Raw genomic sequence first — 26,702 nt, forward strand, 5'->3', positions numbered from 1 at the left:
ACACATGCAGAGCCCCAGACCTTAGCAAGGCAATTCTACCTTTAAAGGAATTCCTTTCCAACACCTGGACATCACCTGGAGCTTGTGAGCTGCTTTTCCACAGATTAAATCTCCTTTCTTGTTGATTAGGCTTGAAAGTTATAAAGATCAAAGATTAATGAACATCCTTTCTTAAGAAAAATTTCCATATTCTGCATTTTGCCGCCCCAGCAGAGGCGGCTCTCTGCAGGCCGGGGCCGGGGCCAGCCCCGCGGTGACCGGGCGGTGAGGGCGGGCGGCGGGCGGGGCGCGGCGGGGGCTGGCCCGGGGACGGCGGGGACACGGGGACACAGCGGAGCGCTCGGCATGGCGCAGTACGCGAGGGGCTCGGCCGTGGCCGTCATCCGGCTCTGCAATCCGCCGGTGAACGCGCTCAGGTACCGCCGGCAGCCCGCGGGGAGCGCGGGGCTGGGGCCCCCTTGTGAGCGGGTGGGGGATTCTCCGAGTTCCTTCCTTTTCACCTCGTTCCCTCTCTCCGAGCCCGAGTGAGGCTCCCTCCAGTCCCGGAGAGGGGCGGCCCCTGAGAGCCTCAGCCGGGACTTCTACGCCGCTCAGTCCTCGCAGAGGCCCTGGCGGCTCCTTCAGAAGTAGCTTGGATCTCGCTTTGCAAACAACATGCTGAACTTTGCCATAACTTCTGCTCTCTCTTGTAATTTCTAGCTGGGGGGGTTTCACAGGAGAGGCGCCAGGCTCAGCAGACCGTACTTTCTGCCATCTCCCCTGGAGGGTGTTTAAAAACTTTGCCTATTTCTCATCACCTTCCAGTCTTAAATATCAAGACACTGCTTCAGCAAGACACAGCACAGCAGCGTTAGCTCAGCCTGAAGACACTCAGCCTAGGAGTGTCTTCAGCGCTGCTTGGTATAAGTCAATCCTCAGATTTCCTGGTCTGATGGCCTGCCCCACACTGCTCAGTGCTTGCCTGGCAAATCCCTGCGCTATCCAAGTGTGCACAGGGGGGAGGGCAAAGGGCTCTGTGGATATCAGGCGTGGTTCAGCAAGCAGAGCTGGCACCAGGATTAAATTCAGCCAGGACTATGAGAAAACAGTTCATTTGACCTTATAAATGATTAAGGAATCGACCTCTAAATACTGATCTTGGTCAAAAAGGGCCCTGTGCAATTTCAAACAGGAGACAGTGAAAAACAAAGTCAAACATCAATCTGAGAAGCCTCTGAAATTTTAGTTTTTCATGTGTCTTGAAAAGGACTTATGTGCTTTTAGCTTTACATTAGTTGTGGGATTTAGTTCCTTTAGTTCTCAGTAGCACATAAACCCTTTCTAAGCAGCTGTGGTTGTTCAGTAACAGTGACCACAGTGCCTATCCAGGCTGTATTCACAAGCCAAAAATAACCCCACTGCAGTGCTTGATTACCAAATGAGAAAGTTTGATAAAAAGAAGCTCATAGAGACAAGGAAGAGCATGAAAAGGAGATAAAACCTGATGTTCTTCTGTAGAAAAGCTACATTGTAGCAGGCATTGCTCACTCTTCTGTTGCAACTTGTTTAGAAGTGCAATAAGGACATTTTCACATGCTCAGGTAATTACCATGAGAAAGTTGGAGTGACTTGATGAGTTTAGATGAACCAGACAGGTATAACTCCCAGAACTGTATGGTGTAAGATATCCTTTGGACCTCCTGAGCCCAAGGCCAGTCTAAGAAAACTTCCAGGCTGTGCTCACAATAAACTTCCAATCCTTACCATGAAAAATACAAAATACAGACCCAAAGAATCATAGAATCTCTGCTTGAAAAGACCTTTAAAATCAGGGAGTCCAACCTTCAGCAGTAACAGACGTGCTTAAGAACCTTAACTCCCTTCTTTTGAGAAGTCCTGGGGAAAACCCAAAGTCACCTCTGCCTTTGAACAACAGCAGCACAACAGCTTCTTCAGGACAGATCTCTGCCTTCACTGCCCTTTGCTCCTGGCCCTGCAGGGCCTCACAGCAAGGTGCAGTTCTGATACACCAAGGGAGACAGATTGTGTGGTTGTGGTCCTGTCCCTCAGCCCCACAGGGAAAAAGGAAGATCCTGGCAGAGTTCAGATCCATTAGGCTACAACTTGAGGCATGCCTGTGGTCTTTGGTGGCATGCCAGGGCAATACCTGATTTAAAAGAGGTCCATAATTCTCACACCCATGCTGTCAGGTAGGTGTTGGCTGAGATGTTACTGCAGCTAGGAAAGGTAGAGCACACTCTGATCCCTGGGTGCTCCTCCTGCTCCTGCACATTTCTGTACTGGACCACAGGGAGCAGGTTTGATAGTGGTGCTGGAAATGTTTGACTGCACAGGTCATAGGAGGCAGTGAAGTTATAGACAGGAGCAATCCTGAAAATTTCATTTCACAGCAGGCACAAATGCTTTTTAATACTTGTGAGGTTTTGCTGTTGTGCTCCAGCCTCCCCTACCTCTCCCCATTATCCCTTTCCCCCCTCCTGGGCCATCACACTGGCCATTAGCACTTTAGAAGCCACTGGTGGGCAGGAATTTGTTTTCTCCTGTCTGACATCATCCTCTGCTGGTACCTTGGGGCAGTGCTTTCCTGAGAAATGTGTGCTGACTTGAGTCTAGCAGCAAATTCGGTTCCCACCCAGACTCCCCTTTAAGCTGATCACTCTCTCCCCCAGCAGAGGTGGCACCTGCCAAATTTGATTTGTTTGGAGGGTTTTTTCCTGGTTTGCAGAAGTTTAGTGCTCAGAGATCTGAATCTACGAGACCATGACATTGAGAGAAGGGATTTAGATATGCAAAGAACTGGGAGTTTGGGGGAACAGAAAGACAAGACTTGCAAAAGGAAGGACTGACTACCCCTTCTCAGCAGAGGCAGGCTGCTGGCACTGGGAATTAGAGGGACTTTAGGAGTATTTCAACATTTGAGCTGACAAGGACAGAAAAGCTCCAGGGAGGATGGGGGAGGCCATGCAGTAGGGCAGCTTAGGTGTGGGATTCTATGAAGTGTGACAGCATAACAGGTTTGATTGGGAAAGACTCTCCCTGACTGTCAGGATTGTCCTTCTGGCCCTGATCACCTTAAAAATCAGAAAATGTAAAGGAGATGAGAGAAGCTGCAGCTTCAGACAGGTAGCAGAGGGGAGAATGTGATTACCCATGGATCAGCACCTCATCAGGATGAGATAGAGAAAGAAAATTCTGGGATTAATTAGCATCTGCTCCCTAAAACAACTGTTCTAAAATTCCACCCAAAAGATGCCATTCTGGCTCTGGCTTTAATTTATGTTCAGAAAGAACATAAAACTTGAACAGAGTTGTTCAAGCTGTATTAGCAACTTGTTACACAACAGTGTGTGACAGTAGCTACTACACGGCTGCATCTGACACTGAAACAAGGGAGAGCAGAGCAGGTAACTCCAGCACACAAGCCCTCAATTTCAAGTAGGGGATTATGTAATACTAGCAGTTAGTTCAAAGAAAAACTGCAGGAAGCTATCCAAAGGAAAAGGAGCTTGTGACAATGGGAGAGCCTGGGTTGTTGTTCAGGTTTGAGATTTGCAGGTTTTTAAAGTATATTAGAAGCTGAGAAAAATACAAAGGAAAAGGACCAGGCCTGCATATTTCCCATAAACTACATTTGCCACTGTTGGACTTGAGTCTCACTTCTTTAAATGTGACTAAGTAAATTTTCAGGATTCCCTTATATTACTTTCTTTCTAATGAAAGAAATTCACATTCACAAACTCCAGCTAAAATGTGAAATAATTAAGGTAAATAGTAAAACCCTGCCACAAATCCAGCACCTCACAGTCACTGCAATGAGTTCCATAAAGTAAAAACAACCTGGTATGGTAATCTCCAAGAATATTCTCTTGCTCTGGTGTGCACCTACTCTTTAACAGCACCTGTTTTGAGTTCCTGAAATACTGAATCACCTTGCAGAATCACCTTTCTGCAGTCAAAATAGTACCCATGGTGGAAATGACTGCATGGCACGGGATGCAGCCTTGGAAAGCGTGGAGGGAATTTTGGCATTGTTACTGCTAAATGAATGACACTGTCACAGTAATGAAATACTTATGAAAATTACAGTGACTTCTTGTTCCTTTAATGCTCTAGCAGTTTGAAGCTGGGATTCTCCTGAGCACTTTTATAATTCCACTGTCATATATTTTACTATGATGCTTTAATTGAAAATTGCATCTTTTACTGCCAGTTACAACATATGAGTGACAAAGCAGTGCAGTCTGTCTGTTGGACTGTGACATATCCAAGGCAAACTTACCACTCCGTCTTAGGAAAAAAAGAAACTGCAAAAATTCTGATTTTTCTTCCTTTTTATCCCACAAAAATTCCAGTTGGGAAGAAGTTATATGGAAATAGAAGAGATATTTTTGCAAGTACCAATTTAAATTATTCATTGCCATGAACAGTCCTGTTGGGTTAATTAAGGTGAGACAAGGATCAAATTGTGATTTTGTGGCAGCCTTGATGACTAGTTTTTATTTTGGTAGTAGTATGTTGTTGTAAGTGCTGGGGGCTTGGAACTGATTTCCTCCATAGAACCCTAAACCCTCCAATTTGCTGCAGACAACCCTTCTAGCTGGACATTTTGCATCTGCCTGGAACAGACACAGAAATACTGATTGCTTCTTGTCTGCTCCTGATGGAATTGTGCCATTTGTCTATACAATAGTTGCAAATTAGTAACTTCACATTTGTTTGGATCATGGAACATATTTTTTCTCCGTCTTTGCCTCATGGTTTGTAGAGTGTAATGACATTTCCTTATGGCTTTCCCTGCAATCTCCCAGCCCCTGGGTGATTTTGGTATTGCTGTGGCCTGGCTCTTCACTGATGCACAAACAGAACTCAAAGGGCAGCAAGCATTGGGTGCAGCCTGTGGGTGCTCCTCAAAGAGCAGCAACCACAGAGATGCCAAAGGGAGGGAGATAAACCACATTTTTTTAACATACTAAAACACATTTAGTGTATGAAATTTGGAAAGGTTTTCATATTCTGCTATGTGGACCTACATGCAGTGGAGGTGCCTTTACTGACTCACCTCACAGTTTTACTTTGGCATGGCCAAATTATTCTCATTTTAAGTTTCAGCCCTCAGAACCATTACTAACATCAGACTTCAGAGTTGTCTTTGATGTCTGGATTGGGTATTTGCTACATAACTGCTGTTCTCACTCCAAAAATAACACTTCTCCCAGTCTCTGGTTGTCAGGTCTCAGGGCTCCCACTGACCCTTCTGTGTAGCACAGCCCTACACAGGCAGCAGATGGTCCTGGAGACCCTCCTAGACAGCCCTCCTCAGCCAAGAGCCCTAATTGTTAGACCTTGCCAATGGCTTGTCTTTATTTTTTGATTTTGAAGGAGGAATATGCAGAGCTTGGCTAGGATTCCTTCACTCAGCTGGCTTACAGGGAAGCTCCTTGAGCCTTCAGGTTTCCCTTTGCAGACTATGGATGCTCACAATTCTGCAAGCATTGCTCTGTAAAAATGCACACAAGAGTACAATGGTGTGGTTTTCATCTACTTCAGCACAAGCTTCCTTTTTTAGATGAAATGCCCTCTAACACAGAGCAGCATGCACAAGCTGACTATGCCTCAGGCCTTTTGATTAACTCTGTGTAATTAACACTGCTCCTCTCCACTGGGCATCAGCAGAGCTCTGCTCCCTTTTCCTCAGCAGCAAGCTCACATGTGGAGCTGGGCCTAGGGTTTGGAGAAGGTCTAGGAAGAAAAGGTGATGTCAAAAACGACTGGGCAAGTGTGGGTGCTATTTCTTGGATATTCCTCCAGCCTTCAACTGCTTGTGGCTCAGATTTTCTGTATCAGAGTCATCTCTACACAGAATAGTTTCTCACAAATGATATCAGTATGTGTGTATAGCAGTACATTTTAGTATCTAAATTATATATGCATTAAATTTGTATTAATATTTCTATTACTAAAGTCCTAATGCTTCTATTTTTACCTACTATTGCTATTGTTACCACCTTCTAAAATAGACTAGGTTCTCCAAGTCCATCCATACAAACACATAAATTAGCTTTAAAGAGGAAAATGCAAAGTGGACATTCAGTTGGGTCAGACTTTTTAAATATCTGATTTGACAAATCACTGTTTATGCTTCTGCAGATCCATTTTGAAATTCTTCATTAATTCTTTGCTGGCCACATTTACTGCTGGTGCCTGCAGAGCTACCTGTTCAGATGAGTCAAGACATGTTCTGTGTAGTGTTTCATGCCCAAATTCCCTTTGACAGGATCCTACACCAGTTTAAGTCCAGACCTATGTGCAGATCTTCACAAGATGAAAGCATTATTAACATCAGCAGAGCCTCTGTCAGGTGTTTGAAAAATAACTTTTTTATCCTAGAGCTCATTTCAAAAAGTTCTTAGATTGTCAGTGGTTTAGCATTAATTACTTCTAAATTATGCTAAACTGTTTTCTTGAAAATCTGAATGTTTAATTCATAAAGACATCTTCAAAGAACATTTCCCTGTGCTGCTTGTTGCAGAAACAGCAGTGTCATAGCCTGAAGATGAGTTCTCCAGGCAGTGACTGACAGGTCAGCAATCAGCCTGTTGGGTTTGGGTTCTTGTCCTTGGAGTAAGAGGGAGATTAAGGACAGGATTCACCTGGAGAGGCTGTGGCAGCACCAGGCATGGGGACTGCCTGTTGGACACAGTGCTCATTTTTACTGGGCTACTCAGTGTTCTCAACACAGACCTCTTGGAAGGGGGATGTATTTGATGGCTACTCACTGAATCTCTATTTTGTTTCAGTCGGGCAGTTCTCCAGGCTTTAGAGGATGGGCTGAAGAAAGCAGATGCAGATCCCTCAGTGAAAGCTGTAATGATTTGTGGTGAAAATGGGAAATTCAGTGCGGGTAAGACATCAAACACAGGCTGTGCAAAAGATGAAGCACTCTCCACCCATCATATCTGAAGACTCTCTGCCTCATCACACTGCTGACAAAAGTCCTGATTCGGCTGGAAATGGCCACAAGAGAGAGTGCTTTGTCTATTTTGCTGTACAATTGGCATGGGGCACAGAACAAGGTGGATCTTGAAATAGGCCAGAAGTGAACTGGTCTGTTCATTCTGAAATGAGGGACAGCTGCTCAACTCCATAACATCCTGGTGTTTCCTCAGTCTCCATAGCTTGGTTTATGTAAAATCTCTGGAGCATGTACTGGTCTAGCATATGGAATGTAGCTGGGGTGGGGCAGTGGTGAATAACAGATATCCAGTTGAAGAAGCCTGAAAAGCTAGGGAATTTCTGTGGAGTTCTACATTGCTTGTTCATAGTAACTTGCACTAAACTATTCCAGGCTCAATATCACACCAAGAATGTTTGCAAATTTCTGCAGTGACTGCATGATCCTTACATTTACTCTGTAATTTTGTACTCAGCCTTCCTCGGAGCTCTGCAAAAATGGATCAAAGATCCAGGGTTCCTTGAAGGTGGTCCCAAAAGGGGGTGATTCCTGTTAACCGCTCTCCTGCCAGCAGCACGCTCTGCAAAGGCTTGGGCATCTGTAAGCAGCTATGTACAGTGGCACAGAGGGAAGAACTCTTCCAGTCACCGCCTCGCCTACTAATTCCTGCTAATCTTTTGGTGCTCCCTCAGGAGCTGACATCCGAGGATTTTCCTCTCCGGAGAGATCTGGAGGTGCCCTGGGCCCCATTGTGTCTCTCATCGAAAGCAGTGAGAAGCCGGTGGTGGCGGCCATCGAAGGCGTCGCTTTGGGAGGAGGCCTGGAGGTGGCGCTGGGCTGTCACTACCGCATTGCACACGTGAAGGTAACACAGCCTGCGGGCAGCAGGGGCTGCTGGAGGCAGCGGGAGCCAGGTACAGATGGCACGAGCAGAGGGACAGGGTGACTTTCCTAGGACCCTCTGCCCAGAGGAGAGTGGCTTTACAGCTATAGGATACAAATCTGTGTGCTCAGACATCCTTCACCACCACCCTTGACATCTTTCCTAAGCCTTACTAACTAACTAATTTCAAGTAATTTCTAAATATGAAGTAACTAGTAGGATAAGATGGCTGCATAGAACCACAGTAACCAAATGTTAATTTGCCCTAGGTCTCATTATCTATATTCTGATGCAGACAGCTGTATCTTACTGACTCATGCAGCGTGACTTTCGCTTATTTATTTTTTTTCCCCAGTCTTGTGAATTTTGCACTTCTTTCTGCTCATGGCCTACTTTCTATAGGCAGTTGAAACTCAGCTAGCATGGAGCATTTAGGGTTACACTCTTTATGAGCTCTGGGTCCCCAAGGAGCCCTTTGACCAAGAGACAGCTTGAAGAGTCCGCAAGAATGATCTGAGTTTTTTCCTTCAATCCCCTCCTTCAAGGTTCAGGAATGCTGAACCACCCTGAGCAGTGCCTGTCGCCTTGTACAAACTCCTCACTGACAGGGCCATCCCCTCACTTCTGCAGTGAGTCACTTTCTCTGTGGCAGTGTGGGTTGCTGTAACAGCATAAAGAGATACTCCACATCATCCTCTGTGCCACCTAAGGTGAGGGCCATGGAATCACAGAATCATTAAGGTAGGAAAAGACCTCCAAGATCACTAAGTCCCTCCTTTGACCAATTACCACCATGCCCACTAAACCACATAATGAAATGCCATGACTACTAGAACTATAAGTACTGGTCTTAAAGTAACTCAAAATCTCTTAAAAGCTCAATAGAAAATGTGCAAACTATTTTTTAAAGGCAACAAAATCTAGATACATTTTTTTAAGAGAAGATCTCCCTACACTTCTTGCTACCCCTGGCTTATCTGCCATGACACTACCAGATATCAAATGCACCAGAGACATTTGGAGGAAGATTAGGGAAGAGTTCAGTGGTGTTCAAAGCCAGGTTAGATGGGGCCCTGAGCAATCTGGTGTAGTGGAAGGTGTCCCTACCCATGGCAGGTAGTGAAACAAGATATTTTTAAGTTTCCTTCCAACTCTTTACTAAACTTGCAATAATTAGAGTAGGGAGATCAAAGTTAAGCCAGCGTGCCCTCCAACAATTGGTAACAATTACTTGAAAGCATTATTGACAGATGTGTCAATCTAGGGCACGCTGTAGGGTCTACAGCTGTCCCCCAGTGCTGTATTAGCACACAAACCCTCTGAAAGGTCATGTTTTTCTTGTGCATTTGTACAGGAATCCTTCAAATGGTCAAGTGGGTTTCTTTGTTAAATATTTTATGTAGCAAAAAGCAAGCATGAGGTTTCTATGAAGAAATTCTGAGGCTTCCTAGAGGAGCAATGTGACTCACATCTGCTTGTTTTTCCTCTGTTTTGCTCAGTTTGCAATTACCACTCTTCCTGATCAGATTTTTGTTTAATTTTACTGCATTTTAGGCTCGGATGGGTTTGCCAGAGGTCACCATAGGGTTACTTCCAGGTGCTGAAGGCACTCAGCGACTCCCCAGACTGATTGGAGTATCAGCTGCTCTAGATATGATCACTACAGGTAAGTGCTGTGTCTGTATAGAAGAACATGGCATGGAGTCATACCAGCTTGGTCTAAAAACCAGGAATCTTTTACCTGTGTAGCTTCTTGGGTTGTATTTCTACTTGCTTCTACCCATGAGGGACTAATTACCAGCTGCACAAGTCATTTGATCAGATGGAAAAGAACAAAATTGCCCATCAGGCTCCTCTGCAGTCACCTTATTTCTCTTTTTATGGCAGGAAAACACATTCCAGCAACTGAAGCACTGAAGCTGGGCTTGGTTGATGAAATTGTGGAAGAAAACACCATTGAGGCAGCAATCCGTTTGGCAAACAAAGTGATTGGTGAGGAACAAATTGTAGCAGTACCAGGAAATAATTGGTGATGTTTCAGGGCTGAAAAGAGTCAGAAAAAAGCCCACCAGTTTGTTCTAATTTATATGCTCCATTCTTGAGTTTTGGCATCCATATAAGAGAGAATTAATTGCAGAATTTGTTTCCTATTGTCTGAAGTGAAAAAAAATCAGATGCTGGAAAGCTGCAGAAATTCAACTGAGATTGAGAGAACAGATATATATCAAGTCCTCCTGCTTTTTAATTGTATATCCAAACTCAGATGCTCCTCTGGGATGCTGCACTTCCCAGGTTTTGGGGAGTAAGTGCTCTATCCATACATAGTTCTGGGTCCCAGCTGGCATTGCACGCATTCTGGTTGCACCATCCATAATGGCTGAGCAAAAATAACTTTCTTCCTGTAGTGGAGGGGCTGGCACATCCTCTGCTCAATTTAATGATCCATGGTCTATAAGTGACTCTGTCCCTTATCCTTTGGGTGCCATATTAAAAAAATAGCCTGTGCAGACAGGAGGGATGGGGAGAGATTTGGTTTTTTTCCCATCTTAGAAATAACATAATCAAATTTGCTGGAGTTAACTTAAGAAGAGGAACATTTCTCCTGCAGCATGAGGAGCATTGCCTTTAGAGAAAACAGGGCATTTTTCCACTGCTGACCTCCTTGTATCTTTGGAACCTGACCACTGGATTTCATCTGGGGCTCTGTCACGATGAGCTGAATGCAGGAAAGCAAAAAACCTTTCCTGCTTTGATCACATGGCCTGTACAGACAAAGCTGTCCAAGCTGGGATGTTGATTTTGCTTTTCCAGTTCTCTTCACTACACACAAGGCCCCTTCTCTGTGCTAGAAGCGGAGGAAGCCTAACCTTTGTCCTAGGTGACAGTGCACCCTACTTTAAGGTAATTCAAAGAATTGACTGTTCTTAAATATCAGTCTTGTACACTTTCCCACACCTTGAGATGTACCAGAGAGGCACCAAGGTATCCTTTAGCTGGGTTTTCTACAGCAGATGCCTATCCTTCTCACTGTATGTTAGCCCACAGTATGTTAGGGCTTCATTTTCTAGTGCAGAATCAATGACATAAGCAGTCCTCTTTGCTCTTTCCTTTATGTCATCAGACTAAATATAATTCTTTACCAAGAGATGGGTGATGTACTTCACTGCTGCTTCTAAGAAAAACAAAGGTACTTTGGTTCGCTGAGTTTGTCTGTTTTGAATGAGAATTCTGTTTCTCCATCTGTTGGGAAAGCAGTGAAATATTACCACTCTTCTAGGCAAATTAACCCAACAAACAGTGCTCCCTGTGATGTACCCTCTGGGCTCTGAACGATGCTTTACACAAGATCTATGCCAGTACTGATGACAGCAGCAGCAGTGTGTCATGAAATGAGTAATGGATACATTGCTGGAACTGGCAAACCTGAAAACATTCTGGATTTCAACAAATGCTAGGTGAAATCAGGTGAAGTTTAGATATTTGCATGTTTGCTTCTTCCATGACAGACATTGTGCAGTGGCTGACAGTTGTGAAAGCCAGCTTGGCCTTACAGGAGACCCTCAGGAAGGAAGCCCTGACCACAGTATTTCTCAGGGTAACTTGCTCTCTGGAGCTTATGTCCACTACTAATACTGGCAAAATCCTGTTCTTTAGATTCATCTTCTTTGGAGATTGTAGCTACCAATGTGGGTTTGGGTTTTTTGGGGTTTTTTTGAGCTGTATAAGCATACAAGGATCCTGGCTGAAGGTCCAGCATGCAGCCTGTCCCAGTCTTACTCATTATTAGATCTTCACTCTGTTTATTGCTGGTTTGAGTTACCCCAGCAAAAATGAGTAATGTCATTGACGGTGTTGCACATCACACTGTGTATCAACTCCCACAGAACTTTAAAAATGCTTTCAGACTCTCTCCAACAGCTTTACTGGCATTTAAAGTACATGCTTTAATATTGAAAACACTGGTGAGACAGCTAATATATTTCTTTCCTGCTTGAAAAATTTCTCATTAGACCCCACAGAAGACCCTGACAAGTTTTGATGCACCATTTACCCTCAGGTTATCTAATAATTTGAAAGACTGGTGTACCCAGGGCCTGTATGTTTCTTTTGAGTCATTCCTTGCTTTGGCCTTTGCCTAAAGTTAATAAATTCCCTGTCCTGCAAAGACAAGGGAGCACTTTCATTTTTCCTCATCAAGCACTAACAGGGCTGCACAAGAGATGACAGTCTTGTATAGCTGGTCTGGAGTTTGTTCACATGGAGTCCTGTTTTCAGTGAATGCTTTTCAGATAATCTTAATAAAACCAAAGAGAACATACCAAAAAAAAGGCCATCACAAAATTCCACTAGCTTTGCGTGGCAGGCAGCATTTTGTTTCTGATAAGATTTTTTTTAAAACATGAAGGTACAACTGCTGACTTCTTACAGAGCAGTCAGGCTAAATAACTGGTTTTGTCACCACTGGAATTTCTATTCCTGGGAAGGCTGTACTGCAAGGTAACTCTCAAAGAATCAATTCAGAAATCATTTTCTTCTAAAGCTTTTTCAGCACCAGAGCTGCAGTATCTCATGGCAAGAGATCAGTCTCAAATGACTGCCTTACTGTATCAGGGGTCCTTGATTACTGCTGTGATACACAGCTGACAGAGCTTCTTTTATGGCACTTTGGGAGAGCATTATAATCCATACATTTTTATGGGCTGTTCCTAATGAAGAACATCTTCAAAAGATGCTCTGAAACAGTCAGTGGGTGTAGGAATACACAGAGGCAATTACTGATTCTGAGTCAGATTTTTCATTGAAAACCAGTATTTATGTATTGCAGATAGGAAGCAAGAATAATTCCCTGACCTCTCAGGCAAACTGGATTCTCCAGGCTAAAAAAAATATCTTGACTTCTGAAGGCATTTGTTAAAAAGAATAGACTGGAGTTAAATCCTTGGGGACAAGGAGAACAGCCTTTCATTAGATGTCCCTGACAATCACTGCAGTAATCCAAAGCTGCATTTCAGGCTTTTCCCAGCTGATGGCATCACAAAATTGACAAATGGCTGGAACTGCTGGTGACATGCACCAGCTTGCATCTCATCCTGTCCACTTCTTGTTGGCCTGCTCTGGTCTTCCTCAGCTGGAGGAGAAATTGGTTCCTGGCCTCCACACAGCAGATTTTGAAACTCTCCACATACACCCCTTGATTTTCTGACCCCATCTGCTTATTGACCTCAGAGCAGAGCAGTACGAATGCCTTGCACCAAAGAGGCAAGGAAAACCAGAGCAATTTAGAGTAGCTCAAGTTCCCCAGGTATTAATCTGTTGTGAAAGATGAGTTTCTGCCTGTGAGGTACTGGGAGTTGCTGCAGAGGAAGTAGTTGGTCCTTCTGAGGCTCATCAAAGCTAGGGGTAGAACAGATGCTGCTGGTGGCTAATTGCATCCTTGAAATGGAGGCTGGAGGAAAGGCCTTCCTTTAGAACTGCAAGGCCTTTCCATGAGCCATCTTTGCCAAGATGCACAATATCAAGACATTTTAATCTCTCCCTAGGGCTCAAGATTCTGGCAGACACCTTCCTTAAGCAGAGGCCTAGCCAAGTGTCCCTTGGACACCAAACAGCATTTGTGAAAGGTCTGACATGGCCTGGAATTGTCTCCAGCAGCCTGAGGGGCAGGGCTCAGCTTTATTCCTCAAAAATTCACAAGCAGTTCCCTGCATGAGGAAGAACATTAGGCTGGCCTTGTCCCTTGCATGTGTCATCTCAGTGTCCCCAAGGGTTTACAACTCTAGGATGATATTTCTTTCTTTAAATAACACAATATTTGATACTACCTGCATATGTGGTGCATTGGCTGATAGAAATCTTATAGATTTGATCTGCCCTTTGTGCCCCCTGGACTACAAACCTGGAAAACAAAGCAGGAGTCCATGGTAGCTCCCGTGTGTGTGGATGATGCTTTTCCTGCAGCACTGATGTCTGGCACTGTTCATCATCTTCCTGTTGCTTTGCTTTTAGAAATCAAGCTGCAGGTGTCCCACACTGATCTCTTCTTCCCAGACTTGGATTCTGATAATTCCTCCCTCATCATAAACACATCCTTTATTTTTATTAGCATTGCAGAAGCTAAGATACTGCACAGAGGTGCTGTAGAAAACCTATTTAGTTTTCAGCTAAAATAAGAGTTTTACTACAGGACCCTGAGGGTTTCTTTTTTTAGTCTGAGAACTGTCTCCTGTCCCCCCTCACTATTTGTGCTTACAGTATTATTTGCTGTCTGAAGACCAAGCTTAAAGGCTTCCAGTGGTATTCCTTTTCCACTGGATGTCATATGAAGTTCCTTGATCTGTCCAATCTTTCAGCCATCAGATCAGCTTTCTGGGACAAGACTGAGCTTTCCTCTTGTGATGGAATATAACCCACTATTTAAGTCCTAAATAAAGAACTGCAGATAAAGAGCATTTCTGGGTTAAAAACTTAGGGAAAAAATTATTCCAAAATAAAGGAACATTATCCTGACTAAATCCTGCAATACTGGCTGATACAAATTATATCCACTGTCAATGTGAAAACATTTTTATGAACTCTGATTACAAGGGAAGCTACTTACACAGTGAGTGTTCATCTTTTTGTGCTCACTAAGAGGCTTAATTAAAAACCTGAGCTCTGAAGACCTTTATTACAAGAAATCAGTGTATTAACTCATCCTGGAAACTTGTATTTCAGTTTCTCCTAAGCATTGCTCAGTCTTGGAGGAAGAGCTAGAGTCAGGACATGTATGTCAGGCAGCCATGCCTGCAGTACTGCCATTATTCCTGCTCTTCAGGATTCCCTGTAGGATTCACTGAGTATTCTGCTGGTGCATTGGCACTTCTGTAGCTCAGACAACAGGAAGAGAAAGGGGAGCCAGATGCAATATGCTGCCTTGGAAGGAAGCATGTCCCCATGGAAGAGCTTATCTAAGAGGCCAGAGCAATGAGACACTGTCCCCAGAGAGCTTCAGCATAAGGGTCTCAGCCCACCACCTGACTTTGGGGGCTGTCCTGGCTGCTTCTGGGAACAGCATTAGCAATCCATGCAGTGCCATGCTGCAGTTAATGATCTGGCTACGGCTGTGATGACAGCAGGGTCTTTGTGACAATGCTGCAGTATCAAGGGGTTACCTCCCTAATTGCTGAACTTGTTCCTCCCTGGTCTTTACTGAGCAAGCTGCCTTTAGAGCAGAGGAACACCTGAGTATGGCCAGCTCTGTACTTACGAAGAAGACAGAGAATTTTGGCATCTGAACCATAACTATGCTCTCTCAATTAAAATCCTTTCTAGGTATCACCATAGCAACCTCTGTCTGTAATAAACTTCACATATTTGTGTGGCTGCTTGATTCATCACTTGCTGACACAAACATGAACTCTCCCATTTGCTACCAAACTCATGCTGAGTGAGATCTCCTTTTGGTTAGTCCCAAAGTGACTTGAGGGGCTTCTTCAGTCAGGGAAGAAGCCAGGGTCTCTTTTCCACTTTCTTGTCAATGTGTGGGTCAGGCCTCTGGCTGGAATGCCTCTGGCTAGTGTCAACTGGGTCCTGAATACTAAACAATACTGCAGGAAAGCTTCATTACTGAAGCCTAAAGAAAGATCCATATGAAAGTGGCAGCTAGGACTGTAGAGGGAGAGAACTGGAAAGTCAGGACACTCTGAAGCTGAGAAAAGGAAGGACAGAATTATTTGAAAACAAAGTCTTACTCTTTTTGAAGTCTGAGAAGGGACTTGAAAAATCATAATTGTCAGAGCAAGCAGAAATAAGGAGAAATGTCAGAAGCTTTAGTTCTAGACCCAGCTCACTGTGCCATGCAAGCCGTAATGCAGGGAGATGGAGAAAAGGAGGCAGATTGCAATCCCAGCCTGTGGAAAAGGGTCTGGAAGTCTGGAAATACTACATCTGAAAAGATATGGATGCTTTGCTCTGTAACTTCATTTCTCTCTCCCCAGGTCAGCCCCTGGGACCCCGCAGGCTCAGCCTTAAGCCAGTTCCCAAACTGCCCAACATGGAAGCGTTTCTGGGCGAGGCTCTTGTGAAGGTGAAGAAGCAGGCGCGGGGGTGCCTGGCTCCGGAGCTGTGCTTCCAGGCCGTGCGAGCCGCCACCGAGAGGCCCTTTGCCGAGGGGGTGCGGCGGGAGCGGGAGCTGTTCCGGGTGCTGCTGAGCTCGGGGCAGGCCCAGGCGCTGCAGTACGCCTTCTTCGCCGAGAGAGCCGTGCGCAGGTGGGCAACCCCCGGCGGAGCCTCCTGGAGCAGCGCTGCACCGCAGGCCGTGCGCAAGGCCGCCGTCATAGGTAAGGACCGAGAACTGCCGGGATGGGCACTAAGCTCAGCCAGCAGCTCCGCTGGAAGTCCCCAGCAGGCATTCACACCCATCGGTGAAGTTGTCACTGCTTTGGGAAGCTCTAAATTCAGATGGCAACTCATATGGCACTTGATCAGCACCTGAAGTCTCCTCTTCCTTTGGAAGGATAGCTTTTTCTCACTTCAGAGACTGCTTCATGTTGTCATCTTATTGGGTTGTCTCAGGGTTCAGTTATGTTGTCTCACAAGGAGACAACAGCAGGGTTCCATACTGTTGTCTCCTTATGGCAAAGGAGTTTTCCTGTGGGCAGCTCCTCAGAGCACTAACTCTTTCTTCTTCACAAAGCAGCCAACTGACTCCAGTTCCCTTCTCAACCAGCCACCCCACTCTTCTTCTCATTGGTTACAGCTGTGGCCTACTAAAGTCAGGCCTGGTCCTAATCTTTGATAATTGGCCCAGCTGCAACTCCTTAGGGGTAAGATTACTTTCTACACTATCTTTATTTTCTTATATTCTATCCCCCTACAGCTTTGTGTGTGGACTATAAGCAGCCTGCTCCCTTTTAAACACCAAGACCTGGTTTTGCTTCGTTCTAGAAGCAGGTCTGTAGGAAATTCTCCTCCTCCTGGTCTAGTTCTGTACTGCAAGTGCATGTGCACAGAGTCACTCAGGGATATATTAATACAAAAATGTTTTGACAGCTGTATTTTAAGAAGATTTCATCTCACTGGGATCCACTCCTGCCATTTTGTAGCCCAGCAAGATAATGCCTTCATTAATTTTTTATAAGAGCAATTTAAATAAAACCTTCAATGCACTGCTGAGATTAAGAAAAAAATATCTTTCAGCTGTAGCTGTTGATAGTAGCACTCAAAAATGGTTAGACAAGTAATGGAGCACTTGGAAAACAGCCATTCTGTTTCAAGGAAATCTCACCAGATCAACACTGTTTTTTTTTCTGGGTGCTTCTCAGGGCTCTTGAGCTGTCTGACAACTCATTTTAGGCCATAGAGAATTTTTTGGAAGTTCTCTTCTCTTCATTACCTGCCATGCCATATTTTTAATAGAAATGGGTTTTTAAACATCACAAATCCTGTGAGAAGGATCTGTTAAAACATTCAGGTAAGGAGGCATTAACTGTTACCAGATTTGTTTTATGACTCGAAGAGCACAGAAGTTTGGACACACACTTTTGTCAGTCCCACACAGGTCAGTCCTGCAGTGTGTGCTTTGACAGGAGGGCCTGTGTTGGAGTTTGGGGGAATGACCAGGTGACCAGGAGGGACATTGTCTGCTCTGTGCTGCTAAACCATGCCAGAACAACACACTTGCAAAGAGCTAATCACAGTGACAGTTTAGCCAGAAGGGCTGTTAGAGTTGAGCTGCCTATTTTGGGGCTGTAACTGAGCTAGAGGGAATTCTGAGGACAAATGCAACCTCTATTTAAAAGTTTCTGGTAGAAACATCATCTGTACTTTATTTCCAAGCAGAATTGGCTGGGCTGCATGTCTCTTCCATTGAATTAAGTATTTGCCACTCATCTCTGGACAGATTTCTGAATTATGGTCTGAAATTGCCCCAACCTCACCTCCAGGTTTCAGTGTTTTCAAAGCTGATTACAGACAATCAAGTTAACTCCTCCTTCTGCAGAAGAAATAAACTAAGTGCTTTGGTACTTCTGCTGCAAAGCACAATCTGTCAGACTCTGGTCATTTGATTTACCCTGAAATTCCACAATTTTTTCAACACTTCATAAAATGCGCATAGCCACAGTAAGCCACCAGAGTGTCTCCAAGAAAGCTTAAGAAGGGAGTATAAGCCCAGGTCTGAGCTTAAATGGGGCCCAGAGGCAATGGGCAGTACAGGTGGGTGGAAGCTCCAGGTGTGGCTGGTCAGGGGCATTAAATCCCATCAGTGCACTCAGGGCCTTGACACTCACCCAGACTCCAGCCCTTGCTGAATCATTGCTCTCATTATACAGCCCCTGTATCCCACCAGTAGAGCTTGCTTTGCTTACACTCTTGTTCATGTCATACTTAATTTCCTGTGACATATCTTTTCTTGGAGGTTCTTGATCACCTCCTTTTAACCCTGAATCCCCCACCAAAGAGTCACTGCTTTCTAGCCTTTCTTTCTGCATATTGTGCTTTTTTTCTTCCTCTGGAGGGTTTCCCTCCTATTTTGCCTTTTGATATAAGTGAAATTGTAAGTCCATTAGAGACAGGCATAGAACGTGCCAACACAACTGTATTTTTTCTTTCAGGTTACTGAAACAAAAAGTAATTCTCTAGCCAGTACAATGCTCTACAGTGTTTTGTAACTTCATGTTTTTGATCTAAAGTACATCCCTGCAGCACCATAAATCAAAATCCTAGGGATGATTTTTGAGGGACTGACACCTTTTAAAAGAGTGCTGCTCATCCATGCAAGTATTGAGTCTATCCTAGGTGACCCTGGGTCTCTCTATTCTCACTGCAGAGAGGAGGTCAGTCAGAGAAAGATGCTGCTTCAATTCAGGCTCCTCAGAAACCATGCAGACTCCACTTTCCCCCGGACAGTGCTGTGCTGTTTCACACACTAAAACCGTCTTGCATTATGCTGCTGCTTCCATCTCCTATTGCTGCATGGTGAGAAGCAACTGAGAAGATCATGTTGACTTTTTCATGTTGACTTTCCTTTGCTTCTGAACTCTTGGCTCTCACCTCTTTTCACTTTGGTTCCTCACCACCCAGAAAGAAGGTTCTTTTCTCTCTGTCCGTTGCAGCTGCATCTCCCCACAGCTCCCTGCTTGCCTGGAGTATCACATTATTTCTGCTTGAAACTGATACCCTGAAACAGAGAAAGCAGCAGCCCATTACTGCCAATTGCTTATTGTTGTTTTTACCAGGAAAACTGGAACAGTCCTTGCATATTTTTAGCAGCCTGTAAAGAATTATTTCAACTGCCAGGCTTTTTAATGTCCAAATATTCATTGTAGTTCAGAGTGTTTTCCACAGATAGGTATTTCTGTAGTGCGTGACTGTACATGATCTGCCTTGTACATATTTCTTTTGGTTTGAAATTTGTATTTTAAAGTCCTTCAATTAATTTTGTATGATTTTTCATATTCTAAGTACCTCACGTGACAGATCAATAATTAACTATCATTATTTACTCAGCTTGCCCAGCAAATGGATTTGTCTTACCCATATTTGGCCTGAAATTACATATGTACAAGTGTAGTTTTAATTATATGTCAAAGCTTCATTTCACAGTAAAACACCAGGAGCAGGATGGCTGGGAACTGTTCTTGCTACTAAAGCAGATTTCGGTCTTTTTTGGAAAGATGTGCCTTGGACATGAAACTAGTCCCCTGAATGGAAGAGGAGAATATAGGGTTTTTCCTGGTTTGGGGGAAGGGAGAACACTATTGAGTAAGGAAATGCAACATACAGCAGAAATTCTGGAGCAGTTCCTCACCATATTTCTGTCTGGGTGATATGAGCTGAGCATGAGACATCTCCCTTCCTCTTTCTTCCACAGCTTTCTACACACGTAAGGCCTAATGATTCCCTACCATTTTTTTCTGCTCTAACATATATTCTTCCCCAAGATCACTTGGCTTTCTGAATTGCAAAAGAGGAGTCCTCAGAAATGCCTCTTTTGCTGCTAGATAGCCAAAGCTCTCCTTAGTTTTATAGCCCAATTTTAGGAAATATTTCCAGGGAAATCATGCCGTGCAAGCTCTAATGTAACAAACCCCTTGGGGCTTTCATTACTCTCTCTGCCAGCTTCATTAAACATCATTTCATACAGACCATTGCAGAGTTCTGTAGGAAGTTGAGAGACAGCTTTTCTAGGTCAGAAACAAGCTTGGCAAGCTCATATCTTATCTATAAGCCTGTTCCTGTGGCCTAGAAAGTGTAGTACTACAAGCATGTGTGCCTGTCTCTCATGGGATGGCTAAAACCTACATGGAGTACTCATGATGGAAGCAACCAGGGGAATCACCTGCCACCACTGCAGAGCTTCCCTGGGAAAGAAGCTTGGGGAACATCTGCTCACAAAACAGGTTTTGATTTAGGAAAAAGCAGTGTGGAAAATAAGGAAAAGTTCATATGGCAAGAGAACCACTAAGATTTCAGTCACAAGACTGAAGCTGTGAGGATCAGAAGTGCATAAGAACCAGGATGTGTGGAGAACATGGAAATTCTAGAGAGAAAACCCAGGCCTCCACAGTGGGAAGGAAGAGACTTCAAGAGGGAGCCATGTGGGACTGCAAACACTTCAGCTTGATGTCTAAAGAGAGCCTGACAGATGGGGCTGGGTTTGGGGGGTGAGCTACCTTCATGCACTGCAGGAAGAAAGCACTTTGTGTGGCTCACCAAAGCCATGGAAAACCTGTACCTGCTCCTGCATCAAAGGCTCTGGAGAGTGAGCACAGTGGCAGGAGGGACTCACGTTCAGGTTTTCTCAGCCAGCAAACCATAGACACTGAATTACTAAGAGTTGATTCATGTTATTCTAGATTTATTTTCAAATTGGTTTTCAGTAGAACTTGATTAGGAAATAGTAAATCTAATTTCCTTGAAAGGAACTTCAGCATTTGCTTGGGAGTGTAATGATGGTTTGTAAAGCAGACTGCCAGCCAGTGATGCCAGTAAAAACCATCTTCTGGTGGCTAAGCAGGGAATGTTTGAAATGTCTTGTGTGCACACAAGCTGAAGGTGGGCAGAACTAAACCAAGAGTGTGTAGCACGCAGGGAAAACATCCTACCTTGTCTGACCTTGGTTGCTGGAACTTGTTTAAATGATGACATCATTTCAGCTATTTTTTACAAAGCTGATTTAGACAAAAATTTTAATCCCCTTGTTTCTGTTTATTTGTTTAGCTGACTTTCATTTGTAAACCTGGGATTAAAAAATCATTTTTACAGAATTATAACAAACCTGTACTTTGTCTGGTTGCTGCTATATATAGGATATTAATCATCCTTCCATTCAGAGGCTTCACACTTTCAAAGCTGGTAAAATTGTGCTGACCTTCCCTCACTGGTTTGTATTAATTTAGTTGGAAAAGCCCCCACCATGGGAGAGCAGGATCAGTGGTGTGGGTCGTATGTCACAGGAAAGTGCAGCTTCATTTAATGTCACAGAGGACAGAGCTGGTGCAAGGGATCAAGCCAGTGATCTTTACTCTGGTATTCCTGGGGGTATGAGCTGGGGGTAGCACATTTACGGACCTTGGAGGAAAAAATTACAGTGTGAATGGATTCTCAGTTACAGGAATTCTGGGAAGAGCTTTAACTATGTCATTGAACAAGGAAGACTGAGAATCTCCAGAAGTTAGGAATGGCCTGTGTTGGAGGGCTTGAAGAGTTCCTTGTGGGCAGAGATACCTGACAGAAAGTGAACAGCAGGCAAAAGGCTGCTGATGTGGCAGTGTGATTTAAAAGGAGAGAGAAGATGTTGAAATCTAGATTAAGAACACTGCATTGGTTCCATCCCGTTTGACCAGGCACTGAGAGACACAAGAGGCCTTAGAGACAAAGTTTAGAGCAGATCAGCAGGCAAGTCTTCACAGAAATAGCAGCCAAATTTTTTTTGCTTCAAAGATCACACAATGAAATTGCAGAGGGAGAAGAGGAGGGAGACAAAGAGGAAGCTTGGAAAGACAAGGGAGAAACCAACTCGTTGAACTTTGCCAGTGTCAAAATCCCTGGGGAGGGTGTATCTGCTCAATGCCCATAACAGACCATCTCACAGGAACAGTGAGGCACTGATACCCTCAGGGTGAAATCTTGCTTTGAACCTGCCTGCAGAAGGTCATACCAGGGTTGTAGATGTAACTCGGGGCTTCTCTCTTTGACCCCCAGGTTCTCACCCCTCAATGATCCTGCTTTCCATAGGTATAAAACTTTGCAGAGATAAGACATGAATCACATGGTCTGTGCACACTGGGTGAATCCCACTGGCATTTTGTAAGCTTGTGAGGGTACTAACTTGCCTTTGTGCTACCTCTTTTCAAACATTTAGGCCCACTGAAAGAGCAGATTCACCTTCCTTTTTCCCAGTCTTCAATATCTGTTTTCTATGTGTGCACTACTTGTTTTCAAGAGGCATCCACTTTTTATCCTGGAGATACAAAGGAAATGCTGCTTTCAAGAGATTAATTTGCTATTCATAATCTTTGATTCTATCTTGCTTTTATTCCCTAGGGCTGGGAACAATGGGCCGAGGCATTGTGACTTCTCTGGTTAAGGCCAACATACCTTTGGTAGCCCTGGAGCAGGATCTGGAGAATCTCAACAAGGGAAGAAAAGCTGTGATGTTCCTTTTGGAACGTGAGGCTATGAAAATGGAGGGGGGTGCCCAGACCCTGGATTTTCATAACCCTGCACGTCTCCAGTTCACTGTGGACTTTGATCTGTTGCATGATGTAGACCTAGTCATCGAGGCTGTGTTTGAGAACATGGCACTAAAGAAGGAAATATTCCACAAGCTGTCAAAGATCTGCAAGCCAGGAGCTTTGCTGTGTACAAACACATCAGCCCTGAACATCGACGAAATAGCTTCTGCCACAAACTGCCCACAGCAGGTCATTGGCACCCACTTCTTCTCCCCTGCCCACGTGATGAGGCTGCTGGAAATCATCTACGGCCGCCACACGTCCCCCACCGCCATCGCCACTGCCATGCAGCTGGCCAAAGCCCTGAAAAAAGTGGGAGTGGTGGTAGGGAATTGTTTTGGGTTTGTTGGGAATCGCATGATGTTTCCATACGTCCAACAAGCAGTTTTCCTTTTAGAGGAAGGAAGCAGACCAGAAGCAGTAGATCAGGTTCTTGAAGATTTTGGGTTTAAGATAGGCCCCTTCCGCATGTCTGACCTGGCCGGGCTGGACGTGGGCTGGAGGTCTCGGAAGGACCAGGGCCTGACTGGGCCGTCCCTCCCTGCAGGCACACCGGCCCGGCAGCGGCATGGCCAGCGCTACAGCCCCCTGCCAGACCTGCTGTGTGAGCAGGGCCGCTTCGGCCAGAAAACCGGCAGGGGCTGGTACCAGTATGAGAAGGCCGGGGGCAGGACAGCCACGCCAGACCCATGGCTCCTCAACTTCCTGTCCCAGTACAGAGACACCCATGGCATCAAGACCCGCTTCATAGACCAGGAGGAAATCCTGGAGCGGTGTCTGTTTTCCCTCATCAACGAGGGCTTTGCCATCTTGGCTGAAGGAATAGCATCAGGCCCAGAGCACCTGGACGTCATTTACATCAATGGCTACGGGTGGCCAAAGCACAGGGGCGGCCCCATGTTCTACGCCTCCACCATGGGGCTCCCCCGCGTGCTGGCTAAACTGCAGAAATACTCCGAGGCCCACCCTGATGTGCCTGGGCTACGGCCCAGTGCCTTTCTGAAAAAGCTGGTGGCTGTGGGGAACCCCCCCCTCAAGGAGTGGATGTCCTACCTCAGCCAGCAGAGCTCCAAGCTGTGATTCCCCTGATGGAGGCTGATCTCCTGAAACCAGTGCTTCAATTGCGCTGCCTCCTCCAATAAAATCCAAAGTGCTATGGGCCTATAAACAAAGCCACGGGCCTTCCGAGACTTTTGCAGGGAATCATTTTGGCTGATAATTGATCTTTGTCCCCCACTTGCTGCAGGACACCACTGCCTTCATCCAGCATTCTCTCTCAGACCCATCTTCACCCACTGCTGGGTAAAGGCCTGTCTCATTTTGCACGGCCTGCAGGTCATCACAGCTGTATTCCTCCTCCTGTCTGTCTGTCTGTCTGTCTTTGGGGAAGGCAGGAAGCAGCATTTACAGCCCACAATGCAAATCATGTTGGAGCCAAGAAAATTAGGATCACAGTCCAATCAAGACCTGCTGCATCTACCAAATCTTGTCTTCAACCTATTTCCCAGTTTGTTTCAGTTCTTGCCTGTGCAGCCACCTCCCTTCAATTCCCTGGCTCTTCTGCAATCAGCCAACTGGAACCTGCTCCCTTCTTGCTGCTGGGGGACAGATGGCACAAGGGTGCAGCAGTTTTCAGAGGTAAAGTCAAATGCAGTGGAGAGAGCAGGTCTGGGCAGAGAACAAGGGGCAGTCCCTTGCTGTCCCCTGGTACTGTCTCTTCTCCCTGTTGCAGTGGAGGCTCGAATAAATGCCAGGAAAGCCACAAATACATCAGCCTGACTAACCTGCCCTGTGGTGTTGGCTCATGACTGGCTTTCTGCATCCAGACTCCATGCTCTGTTGCCATTATCCCCACCTGGCTTTGTCCGAGCAGAAACATCTTCTGGCATCCCTTCAGTGTGGAAATCTGTTGCCATCACTCCCTGCATCTTGCTTGACTACAACAACCAGGTCTTGGGGCCCAACAGCCTCTAATTCACCAGACTGAAACACAGCCTGGCACTGACCAGGTTTTCCCATGATCAGAGGGTGCTCTGGGAAGGGCATGGCACAAGAGCTGTGCAGGCAGGGACGCTGCTTGCAGGCAGGCAGGGGGGTGGCAGATCTCTAGCAAAGGGCAAAGCAGAGTGAGAGGGAGCCAAACTAGCTCCAGGCTTGATGCTTTGGGACAAAGTCTCCCATTTCACATGTCTAGTGAATGTATCTTCCAGTCTGGTGTGGGGAATAGGTTGGTCTGTATTCCCTTCTCAAGCACACTGAATGTTTAACTTTTGATTTTAATTTAATAAAACTGTTTTGATTATCTAATGACAGATTATATAGTGTCACGTGAGAAAGTGGGAAAAAATGCCAATGTGCTTGGTTTTTGTTTTTTCCCCATCCCTTCCTTACAGGATGGAATTAGATAATTTTCCTGTTTCTGGAGGAGTTTGTGTTTGAAAAGGGTGCATGCCTCTTTTGTCTAAATATGTTTTATTTTGCCCTTTGTCTACTCCTGTCCACCAGTGGGTGAGGGAGCAAAATTGAGAGCAGAAAATCCATCAGGAGTTACAAGCCAACCCAAGTGACTGGTTCCAGGGAGGGCTTTTCTCCAGGACTGGAGAAGGAGTCACTCTAAGCCCAGCAAATTGGGGCAGTTTGCCCCTAATCACTTATGTGCCACAGCTGAGAGCAATCCAGCTTGGCTCAGAGGTGAAGCACCGCTCCCACACAAGCAGGCTCTGTGTGACACATTACACAACAGCCCTGGCTGTGCTGGCAGCTGCTCTGTCATCCCCAGGACAGCTCTGGACACGATGCCCTGCCCGGGCTAACCTCCCTTCTCCTGTGCCTCGTGCCGTGGTGCTCAGCCACACTGGGAATCAGCTTGGAAAGGGCAATCCCCTTGCAGCAAGAGGCTGTGGAGCAGAGGATGTGCCCTTCCTCTGGAACTGCAATGTTATCCCGGGGTAACACCAGCTTCTATCCTGGGGCTGAAATGCTTCTCATCACCTACAGCACCTGTGTGCTGGTGCCTTTGATGGGTCTGTTTCCCTCATCAGGAATTGCTGAGGACAGAGGTTGTTCACACCAGTAATGTCTCTCCTGACAGAAGTTCATTTGTAAATTCGCAGAGACCAAAGCAGCCCAGCATCGATCGTTCTGTCTGCCTGACGTCCCCACGACCAGCGGTGACACTGCTGCCGCGAGGTCGCACTCCCAGCTCTGGGAGGGCGGGGGCAGTGCGTGGGAGCCCTGGCCTCTGGCCTGCTCTGCTCCCGGCAGGGCACAGCGCGCCCAAGGGCAGCCACAGCTCCCTGACCCTCAGCCCTGCAGGGCAGTCCGATCCAAAGCCCTTGGTGCCTGCTGACAAGCAGCCCAAGCAGCAACCACTAGCCTGTTCTGTGAGCTTCTTTGGTGAATTGTTAACAGCCTTGCACAGTCCCCATCAGCTCAAATGTGCAGTGATGCCAGGAATATACCCATGAGTGAAATGTTTCTTCATTTAACAGGAGAGAACACAGCCCCATGCAGAGGAGAACTTGATAACCACTTGGTACAGGATTAGTTTTCCCACCTGTCTTTTTAAACTAGTTAACCATTTTTAGTCAGTAGGAGAATATCTATTAAAAATGTTTTCCAGGTAAAACCATCCCTACAGGTGAGGAATGTCCCCAGCGCTGCACACTTGCTGCACATCTGACTATTCCAAGCTATCCATGAGCTGAGGTTATACAGTTCTCTGGCACGGTGAGGCTGTGGTGACACACAATTGTGAGCTGGCTCCAGTCCATCCTTAATCCTTGGGTCCTGCTTTTGCTTTCATGTGGTGTCTGGCTGCATGTCTGTGCTTTCTGCACAGCAGGGTGCTTGCTTTCAGTCTGAGGAGATTTGGTGTCGCCCTGCAAGCACCCGTGGCCTCTCTCATGCAGCTGCAGGATTGCTAGATATCTTTAATTAAGTCAGTGAACTCTGCCAGGGCAGCAGATGCCTCCATTAACTGCTCAGCCACAGGCATTGTGCAAAACAGTAACGAATGGGAGTGCACCAAAGGGGAGAATTGCCTTAGCTTTGATCAGAGTCCCCTGCAGCACTGGCCCTTCAAAGGGAGGCAGAGAGCTCCCTGCCTGAGGCTGCTCAGAAGTGCAGTCCTGCAGCGCACGCCCAAATT

The 26,702-nt window shown here is 45.6% G+C and overlaps 1 protein-coding gene across 2 annotated transcripts; it reads left to right on the forward strand.

Annotated features, from left to right (window-relative positions):
• The first annotated feature begins 298 nt into the window (after positions 1-298).
• On the forward strand, positions 299-24,859 carry EHHADH (enoyl-CoA hydratase and 3-hydroxyacyl CoA dehydrogenase). Of its 2 annotated transcripts, none has more exons than XM_059855137.1 (7): positions 299-416; positions 6,798-6,901; positions 7,645-7,817; positions 9,390-9,501; positions 9,723-9,827; positions 15,812-16,153; positions 22,362-24,859. In XM_059855137.1, the coding sequence occupies exons 1-7, from the start codon at positions 346-348 to the stop codon at positions 23,630-23,632; spliced, it is 2,178 nt and encodes a 725-aa protein (XP_059711120.1). In that variant the 5' UTR covers positions 299-345; the 3' UTR covers positions 23,633-24,859. The 2 variants fall into 2 exon arrangements, with proteins under 2 accessions (XP_059711120.1, XP_059711121.1); XM_059855138.1 differs by having other exon boundaries at positions 7,645-7,811.
• The last annotated feature ends 1,843 nt before the right edge of the window (positions 24,860-26,702 follow it).

Source organism: Haemorhous mexicanus, chromosome 10 (assembly GCF_027477595.1).
Source record: "Haemorhous mexicanus isolate bHaeMex1 chromosome 10, bHaeMex1.pri, whole genome shotgun sequence".
Classification (NCBI taxonomy): Eukaryota; Metazoa; Chordata; class Aves; order Passeriformes; family Fringillidae; genus Haemorhous; species Haemorhous mexicanus.